The sequence below is a fragment of the Populus alba genome, chromosome 17 (genome assembly GCF_005239225.2).
Source record: "Populus alba chromosome 17, ASM523922v2, whole genome shotgun sequence".
NCBI classification, from domain to species: Eukaryota; Viridiplantae; Streptophyta; class Magnoliopsida; order Malpighiales; family Salicaceae; genus Populus; species Populus alba.
Genome location: NC_133300.1, coordinates 7,098,240 through 7,108,443, shown reverse-complemented (window position 1 = coordinate 7,108,443; position 10,204 = coordinate 7,098,240). Strand labels below are relative to the sequence as shown.

At 30.3% G+C, this 10,204-nt stretch overlaps 1 protein-coding gene across 3 annotated transcripts; it reads left to right on the top strand.

The window, feature by feature from the left end:
- The first annotated feature begins 847 nt into the window (after positions 1-847).
- Positions 848-2,869, top strand: LOC118048739 (7-deoxyloganetin glucosyltransferase-like). Of its 3 annotated transcripts, XM_073406037.1 has the most exons (3): positions 849-1,429; positions 1,550-2,510; positions 2,547-2,869. In XM_073406037.1, exons 1-2 carry the CDS (start codon positions 916-918, stop codon positions 2,482-2,484), a joined length of 1,449 nt encoding a protein of 482 aa, XP_073262138.1. In that variant the 5' UTR covers positions 849-915; the 3' UTR covers positions 2,485-2,510; positions 2,547-2,869. The 3 variants fall into 3 exon arrangements, with proteins under 3 accessions (XP_073262139.1, XP_073262138.1, XP_073262140.1); XM_073406038.1 differs by having other exon boundaries at positions 848-1,429; positions 1,553-2,869; XM_073406039.1 differs by having other exon boundaries at positions 850-1,429; positions 1,550-2,869.
- Positions 2,870-10,204: the final 7,335 nt, after the last annotated feature.

Sequence of the window (10,204 nt, the reverse complement as noted above, 5' to 3'; positions counted from 1 at the left end):
GTATCAACCTTTGAGTAGTCAAAACACATATAAAGACCACTTTATTTTCCATGTAATTTATATCATTTTTATGTTGAAAAAGTAAAATAAAAAATGAAACATGGCAAATTTTGATTGGTTGCAATTTCTTTTTCTTCTACGAGCTTCTTTCTTCATTAGCAAGTGGGTTCAAGATTGATGGTGACCCACATGATACATTGAGTTTCGCAAATAATACGGTTCGCTGTGAAACATATCAAGACTATGATGGCTGCTAGTTGGTTTTGGTTCCGTAAGCTTTTCAAGTCGTAGGATAATCATAATAACAGTCCAACTTGTCTGGGACCATAACACTATAATTTTATTGCGGACTCTTTTGAAATTACAGAGGTCATGAACGGCGCTTATGTTATATCTTAAGATATTATTGAAAAATATCTTAACATATTATTTAAAAATTTAATTTTTTAATTAAATTCATTCTTTAACATCATATAGAGTCTTAATGACCAAGAATTGATAATTAAATATTTATCTCAATTTAAAATTATTAAATATAATTTATATTATTTTTATGAAACTAAAATGAAGAATTATAATTTACTCTCATGGCTACCACGATCAATCATAAACCCTGACCAACACTATTCTCTCTTCCATCAAAGGTCAGCATAACTTTGCAATATGAAAAAAAAAAAAAAAAAAACACTTAATGTTAATTAATATGGAAAATAATATTTAATATATGATGCAAATAAACTTGCAAACTAATTAATCATTTTTAAAACTAAAGTGTATTTAAAAACAAAACTCATGCGTGTTGATTTTGGACCATATAAGAAATAATCACAATTCCTTATATAACTGGTGACCAATAAATTCAACCTTCTAACTCATAGAAGGTGTGAAATACAAAAACTCAAGAGAGTGAGAAACATGGGATCTCTTCCAAAAACCACCAAGGCTCATGCCGTGTGCGTCCCATATCCAGCTCAAGGTCACATAGCTCCTATGCTCAAAGTAGCAAAACTACTCCATCACAAAGGCTTTCACATCACCTTTGTCAACTCTGAATACAATCACAGACGTTTGCTCAAGTCCAGAGGCTGCAACTCCCTTGATGTCTTGCCTGATTTCCAGTTTGAAACCATTCCAGATGGTCTAGGTGATCAGATCGATGCTGATGTTACCCAAGACACTTCTTTTCTCTGTGACTCTATCTCAAGAGCTTGCGTGCTCCCATTTCGCCAACTTCTTACCAAACTCAATTCCTCAAATGTTGTCCCGCCTGTAACTTGCATAGTAGCGGATGGTGGCATGTCCTTCGCTTTCGATGTTAAGGAGGAACTTCAAATCCCTGCCGTTTCTTTCTGGACTTCAAGTGCATGTGGCACATTGGCCTATGCACATTACAAACATCTTGTTGAAAGAGGTTACACACCACTCAAAGGTACGTACTTGATAAATTTATTACTAATTTCATACTACCATGAATCTTTTTGAATTAAATTGTTCGAAAATACGTATGAGGTGGAGTAACGTGTTTTTATCTTTGATATCAATGGTGCAGAAGACAGCGATTTGACAAATGGATATTTGGAGACAAAAATAGACTGGATTCCTGGAATGAAAGATATTCGTCTGAAGGACCTTCCGACCTTCATTCGCACAACAGATCGAAACGACGTTATGCTAAACTTTGTGATAAGAATATTTGATAGAGCTTCAAAAGCTTCAGCAGCTCTTGTGAATACTTTTGATGACTTAGATCATGATGTTCTGGTTGCTCTCTCATCTATGTTTCCTCCGATTTATTCTGTTGGTCCTCTTAATTTGCTTCTTGATCAAACACAGAATGATCATCTAGCATCAATTGGATCCAGTCTGTGGAAAGAAGAGACTGAATGCCTGCAATGGCTGGACTCCAAGGATCCCAATTCTGTTGTCTACGTGAATTTTGGAAGCATCACTGTCATGAATCCACAGCAACTTGAGGAGTTTTCTTGGGGACTAGCTAACAGCAAGAAGAATTTTTTATGGATAATCAGGCCTGATCTTGTCAGAGGCGAATCAGCGGTTTTGCCTCCAGAGTTTCTTGAAGAGACTAGAGAGAGAGGCCTGATGGCGAGCTGGTGTGCGCAGGAAAAAGTCCTGAAGCATTCATCGATAGGAGGGTTTTTAAGTCACATGGGGTGGAATTCCACCATTGAAAGCCTGTCCAACGGCGTGCCAATGCTATGCTGGCCTTTTTTCTCCGAACAACAAACTAACTGTAAGTTTGCTTGCGTTGATTGGGGTGTTGGCATGGAAATTGAAAGTGATGCAAATAGAGATGAAGTGGAGAAGCTTGTGATAGAGTTAATTGATGGGGAGAAAGGTAAGGAAATGAAAAGGAAGGCAATGGAATGGAAGTCAAAGGCTGAAGCGACAACGGGTGTTAGTGGTTCATCATCCATGAATTTTGACAAACTTGTCGACGACGTGCTCCGGTTCCAGAAACCTTGAATTAGCTTCTTTGATGAAATTGTTGTGAGAAACAAAAAATTTACACTTTCAGAATTCATTGTTCACATTCGCATTAGCATTAGCGAATTGGCATGGAGGTTTAAGGAAAACTTCTAACCTTTCTGGTAATGGTATGAAATGTTGAAATAGACTTGTTGGGCTTAGTAATCATCAGAAATCGCGAAACCTGTAATAGACTTGTTGGGCCTAGTGCCTTCGGGTCTCTGTTTGGGTTTGTTCTCCGAGAGTGCGTTTAAAAACCATTTTGGAGAATACCCTTTGTTTGGTTTTGATCCTTTTTTGTTTTCCGGCATGGTTGATGTGAAAAACCGTGATTGAACTTTTATGGCCAACATATGACCAGATGAATTCTTTCTCCTCTTAATTTTTTTGATGATTTTCTCTTTCATCTCTCATAACCCAAGAACTTAAACTTGATGAAAATAAAGTTTGAGGGCTATAACATAAAAATATAAAACTCTAGGGACTAAATTAAAAAAAAAAATCCAAGAATCAAAGCGAACTAATGACATTAAACACCCCCTACGACGACTTCTACAATGCATGTGGGTGGTAGGGGTCCCGTGAAAAGCCTTCCTTCCTTGGTAAATTTTATAATTATGCATAACTTGCTTTATCCTTCTTTAATTAAAAAACAAAATTGCTTCCGGGGTACAAAGTTTGAGTAATTCTCGTTGCTGGTGAGAAACATATTAAGTTTTACACATGGCACCCGTAAATCTTACCTTTTATAAGATCTTACAAGTATTCAGAGGGTAGAAAAAAAAAAAAGGTTTGCGCGCATGTGGTAAGAAAATACTTACTTAAAATGACGTTTTATATTTAAATTGGCTTCTTGAAAATGCTATAAAATATCTCCTTTTTTTTTTAATAATAAAAAAGGGGGCTGAAGCCCAAAACTTAAGAAACTATAATTTACAATTATGTATTGAAGGTCACATTCCTTTTCCTTTTCTGTATATGAAAATCCTCTCTCTCTTTTGTCATTTTCATTTTTATGATATAATAATTATGTATCATTGCAGGTCAATTTCTCTAAAAGAATTAGATACAATATTTTGTGTCGCAATCGCAAATGTCCATACATTAGGTACATTAGGTACTCCTGCCAACAAAGACTAAGCAGTTTTTTAACCACTACACCATTATTTTATTCATAATAAGAAAAGGAATGATGATGGTATTTTCATAATTAAAAGCTACTATATCTAGATGAATCATATCAAAAATAAATAAATAAATAAATAAAAATGAATCAATGTTATTCTAAGTTATTGAGAAGTTAGAATGAGCTTAAAATCCTTATAAATGAAGTGAAATTATCTTCACATATAAAATAGATGCAAATGAAAAATTTATGATGAAATTCTACTACATTTTTCTTAAGGGGACAATTCCACTTTAAATAGTTTTTTCGAGCATTTAAACACCCTTGACATGTGTACATATGGATTATGCAATAGGTTTGTGTACACAAAATAATTTTGGTACAGTTTACTAGATAGGGACCTGCCTTACTCACTCCTCCATGGAGCCATATTATAACAAATGCAATTTAATAAAAAAATAAGAAAGAACTCAATTTAAAATATCAAAATCAATTATAAAAAAGTAACCTTGGTCTAAATCAACATTAACCATAAAGTATTTTATAACTAATCATCGATGCATATATATCAATTCACACTTTGAATATTCATCATTAAAACTATTTTATTATCTCTCCTTGGTTGTAGTTAATTAGAAAATAAGCAATCTAATTAATCCTAACTACTAGACAAATTAAAACAAGCACTAAAATTTAATATAGTAGCAGCCTTAAAAATTAAAGAAATTGATGAAGCTAACCAACATAAGTCTAAGCAGTTACATTTAATTTAGTCAAAACCTTTTTCTAAAATTTACTAATTTCTAACGCAACAAACCATTAAATCTCAATTCCTTTATAAATTAGAGACATCAAGCCATTACACATTTAATATCTAACATAGTAGTAGATTGCAATGAATAATAAACCAGATGCCTCATAGTAATCAAACATGACAATCATGAAAAATAGGCATCAAAGAACATCCAATACACAAAGCATACATTAAACAATGAAAATAAATTAGATCTTACAATTGTATTGATTCTAAGACTTCCATTTCCTTCAACCAAGTCAAATTTAGTTATATAATACCATCATGAATATCATAAAAGAAGAGAAAGACATTAGGGAAGAGGGAAGAGGAAGATAAAAGAGAAAGGGGAGACAAAATCCGACATGATCTCCCTTTTTCTCCTTTACAATTTTTTTTTCATTTTAGAAGTCTACAAAATCTTCTAAAAATACTATATAATAATAACCACCAAATTTGAATATTCAATCAAATTATTCAATAATAAAAAAGAGTCTTAATATAACAATAAAAGTGATGTGTCATTTATAATTCATGTATCAAGTCTTGAAGCTTCGGAAAATTAATCACATCATATTAGATTTGCATGTATAAGGATGTTCCTGCACATTAGCAACACAGGTGCAACGTCTTTATACCAAATTGCAAACTTGATGTAGTTAGTATCTCTCCAAACTCAAAACATGAAAGTTGTAGATATATTACTTAGGGTTCCATAGCATTTTGGATCACCTCAATCAGGGCTTGGATGAGATAGTTATACCCCAATTATGAAGTTGTGTTAAAACTACCTAGAATCACCCAATTAACTATGTTTTTCCATTAACGGCTCCATTTACACCCTAAATCAGAATATAAAAATAATGAGTATACTTAGGCATCAAATAATTATAAAATACTGCACATTAACAGAGAAAAATATGATATTTGTATTCTCATCAAATTCCCTCACATTTAAGTTTTGCCCGTCCTTGAGGAAAACTTAAATTCACTTTCCATGAAAAAAAAAATAAAGGTTGCAATGCCATCAATAAAGAATAACCAAGCTCTTAAAAAATAATAATCTATCATGAATAAATATTCTTAGACAACTTATAATTATTAATAAGAATTTTCATTCTAAGATAGAGTAAGCTAATTAAGTAGACCTTTATAGAAATAAATACTCGACTTTCATGTGTTTGAAAGGCATGTGTTTCACTTAAATTCATTCTAGTGGAAATCCTCTACCATAGGCTTGCATATCTTCTTATTCTCCACCACTAGAATCACATGTATAACTCAAATCATAAAGACTTTTCAAGGTTTGTAACGAGGCTCAGGGAATAAAAATACATCAACTCAAACTCGAATATATAAGACATGTAAAATCAACCACTCCATTTAGTAGCTTTTTCAATTTGACTTTAAATAATTTAAACTTTGTAAAGCTCCTGTATTTAAAAAAAGATTGTTAAAAAGAAACAAATTTTATTTCCTTGCACCTTTGTGTATATCATGTATGAACAAACTCCTTTTTTGGATTTTTAGGAGGAATTATGAACATGAATAGTTTATAACATTAACAACAATTCCTCCATCATTTTTTTTTAACTCAATACACCAACAACATAACTCATAAATTGAGAATGAAAATATGCTCCATAAGCATAGCCATACCATCAATCTAGACACCCCCACATTTATTTCTTGAACACCCATACATATCATAATAATGAACAATGCTCCACTAGCTTTATGACTTGGGCAATGGTATTTTTTTTTTTCAGGTTTGAAGCTTGTAAAATGGTTTCCAATAAAAAGCTTGAAGGGTTTCAACAAAGAAAAAAAATTAACTACCCGGTAGGCTATTTGGCTTATGTAGCTTATAACAAAGAGGGTCTTAATCATGTTTATGCTTACATGTGTCAATGTGATCTTGATGAGAATCATGACAAGTTCTAAAGAAACAAATCCATTGAAGAACATCTCACATGAAAGAAAATAATGAGATTGATATAACTAAAGGCTTAAATTCTTACTAGTTTCTGGTCTACCAAATTTAGTCACAACCATCCTCAATGAAAATAACTAGAATAATTAATTCCAAGTTGGAAAAATTAGTTGTTCAATCATGTTATGATTTTTACAAGCTTAATTAAATCTTGATCATGTCATACAAAATCAAATTTCATCGAAAACCATAAGAACCAAAAAAGAAAGCAAAACTATTTTTTTAAATTGAAAACAAAACATTCAAAATAGAATTAAAACACAACTAAATCCCCTCCCCCACACTTAAAACTTATATTGTCCCAAATGTAAGGTAAAATGCAAAGAAAAGGCAAAACTAACCAAAATATAAATGAGAAATGAAAAAGAAGAAGAAAAAAAACAAACTCCTTTTGAGTTGCCTCCTAATGAGGATCTTTGTTTATTGTTGTTAGCTCAACTTAATGCTTCCTTCTTTAATTAGTATAAATTGGATCCTCATTGTTCAATGTTCTCACATTCTCTACTTGGAATCCTTCATAACAAGCCTTAAGTCTATAGCCATTCACCTTGAATGTTTTTAAAGTTAATAAACTTTGAATTTCAACTACACTATAAGAAAAAATATTAGTAACAATAAAATATTTAATCCAGTGAGAATGTAACTTACCTAGAAACAAATAAAATCAAGAGTGGTATAGAAGGGCTTTTTGACCAATTTTAAACTCCTTCCTAAATATCATTTTGTCATGAAAAGCTTTCGTCTTTTCCTTGTAAATCCTTGTACTCTTACATGCATCATTATAGATTTCCTCTAACTATAATAGTTGCAACTTCTTATGTTCTTCACTTTCATCCATCTTCTTGTTGAAACTCTCGACAACCTAATAAGCCATATGTACTAACTCAACTAGAAGGTGACATACTCATAGGTGTCTTATATGCAATCCTATACTCCTATAAAGCATTATCCAAACATAAACTCTAATATTTTCTACTTGGATTGACCATCTTTTCAATTATGGTTTCGATCTCCTAATTTGACACTTCAATTTTGAAAAAAAAAAAAACCAATAAAGATTAAATTGAAAATGTCCTTAAAAAAATTGCAATTAAAAGATCATAGGGGTGAAATTGAAAATCATTTGTAATATGATTTATTATTTTTAGATTAAAAAATTAAAGGGGGTGAAATATAAAAACAATTATTGAAAACAAACTAAAATGTTTTATCCATTCTAGGAAATCACTTTCCATTAAACAAACGCCCCCTTAATTTTAATGGATGAGATTGCTAGAAATATATTAATTAAAAAACCTGCAAAAGCAACAAAAAATCAAAAGAATAAGAATCAACTTTTAAAAATAACAAAAATGATAGGGTGAAATTGAAAACATATATAAAAGCCAAGCCAAGCAAACCCAGAGAAACATCCTAAATACAGTCAAATCTTAAAAAACTTGCAACCTTAGAAAACTTGGATTCAAATCCTATTAAAATTTTTATTAATTGCAAATTTTAAAATATAAAGTTTAATAACTTGTCAAAGCCAAAACAAATAACAAAAAAACCTGAACCGACAACCAACTCAAGCTAACAAACCCAATACATGTGACTTGAATGACGCTATAAACACAAAAGCTTAAAAAAATACCATTAACTTTTTTTTAAAAAAAAATGCTTTAAAAAAATAAAAGTCAACTTGAGCTAATCTTTTAAATCTATGAACCGGGTAATGAGACCGGTGTGACTTCATTAAAGGCAAACCTAAAAAAGTAAAGAAGCCAAGTTCTTAACCAAACAAACATTGAAACATGAAATTGAAAAAAAAAAATCAATAAAAAACAACTATGCAAAAAAATAGCAATTAAATTAATTAGAACTAAATTCGACATAAAAATCAAATGAAATTAAATATTCATGGATTAAATTCTAAAAAACCAACTATTTAAGAAAATAATTAGAGAAAAGCATGACCGAATTTGACGCAAAAAGTAAATAAAAATAAATGTTTAGGGATAAAATTGAAAAAACAATCAATTAAAAAATGATTCAAAACAAAATAAATAATAATTTAAAAAATGGATACTAAATTTAAAAAAAAAATTCAAAAATCAAATAACTAGTAATGAAATCAAATATAAAATCCAATTAAAAAAAAATCACCCTATCCCGAAACAAAACCAAAGATAAATTAACTAAAAAACAATATAGGATCAATCGAATAATAAACTGTTTCTTAAAGCACTACAATACCAGCGTGGGTTTTAGATTTGTTAGTGGAATCCAAGTCTGGGCACATACGACTAGAATTTATTTCTTTTGAAATTATCGAGGTCATGCAGTAGCTAGCGACAATACTAGAATTATGAATTTTAAAATATAAAATTGAACAACTTGTCAAAGCCAAAACAAATAACAAAAAAAATCTCGAGCAAACTCGACAGCCAACTCAAGCTAACAAACTCAATACATTTGACTTGAATGACGCTATAAACACAAAAGCTTAAAAAATATCATTAATTTTTTTTAAAAAAATGTTTTAAAAAAGATAAAAGTCAACTTAAGCTAATCTTTTAAATCTATGAACCAGATAATGAGACCGGTATAACCTCATTAAAGACAAACTTAAAAAAACAAAGAAGCTAAGTTCTTAACCAAACAAATATCGAGACATGAAATTAAAAAAAAAAATCAATAAAAAACAACGATGCAAAAAAAAAATAACAATTAAATTAATTAGAACTAAATTTGATATAAAAATCAAATGAAATTAAATATTCATAATAAAATTCTAGAAAACCAACCCTTTAAGAAAATAATTAGAAAAAAACATGACTGAACTTGATGCAAAAAGTAAATGAAAATAAATGTTTGGGAATAGAATTGAAAAAACAATTAGTTCAAAATAAAATAAATAACAATTCAAAAAATAGGTACTAAATTTTTAAAACAAATTCAAAAATCAAATAACTAATAATGAAATCAAATATAAAATTCAATTAAAAAAAATCACCCTATCCCGAAACAAAACTAAAGATAAATTAACTAAAAAACAATATAGGATCTATCGAACAATAAACTGTTTCTTAAAGCACAACAATACCAGCGTGAGTTTGAAATTATCGAGGTCATGCAGTAGCTAGCGACAATACTAGCCAGCTGTTAAAATAACTTCCAGCTTCATAGGTTGTGCCTCGACTGACAAAGCTAGCCAGCTGTTGTCAGTGAATTGAAACGACAACACGTTACCAGGAACGTCCTGGCAGGAAGTCCCAAAGTTTGAGGTGAGCTTACTTTGACGTTTAGGAGAGCAGTCACTGGCTGAAGGTCCACAACAACCAAAAAAATATCAGCACTGTCTTGTACGTTTGAATATATAATAATTCAACGACATACACGAGTTCATTATAAATTATTATTATTTTAAAAAATAATAATAAATTTTTTTTTTTAAAGAATTATTTTTTTTATCAAACTAATTGACTCTGTTTTCAATCGTGTTTACAGTTATTTTTTAAAATATTTTTTATTTTTAAAATTTTATTTTCAATATTAATATATTAAAATGCTATATAAAACCATTCTTGTTTTATTTTATTATATTAGAGTAACAATAATTTATCCACCTTATTTCGAGTGTTCTTCTAGTATATCCATCGGAAAATATAGGGGGGAAAAGTCACTTGATTATATATGATGCAAATCACCGGATAGGACATCCTCACCATTACCTTGATTCCATAAACTTACATGATAAAATAATGTATTGCCATCCTACAAGATTTTTACAATTTTTATTGACGAATATAATCTGTCAATATAA

Bases quoted from the DNA above. Each gene is read 5' to 3' on its own strand.
- LOC118048739 (XM_073406037.1), top strand. From the start codon at position 916: ATGGGATCTCTTCCAAAAACCACCAAGGCTCATGCCGTGTGCGTCCCA. The intron at 1,430-1,549 runs GTACGTACTTGA...TCAATGGTGCAG, and splicing joins AGGTTACACACCACTCAAAG to AAGACAGCGATTTGACAAAT.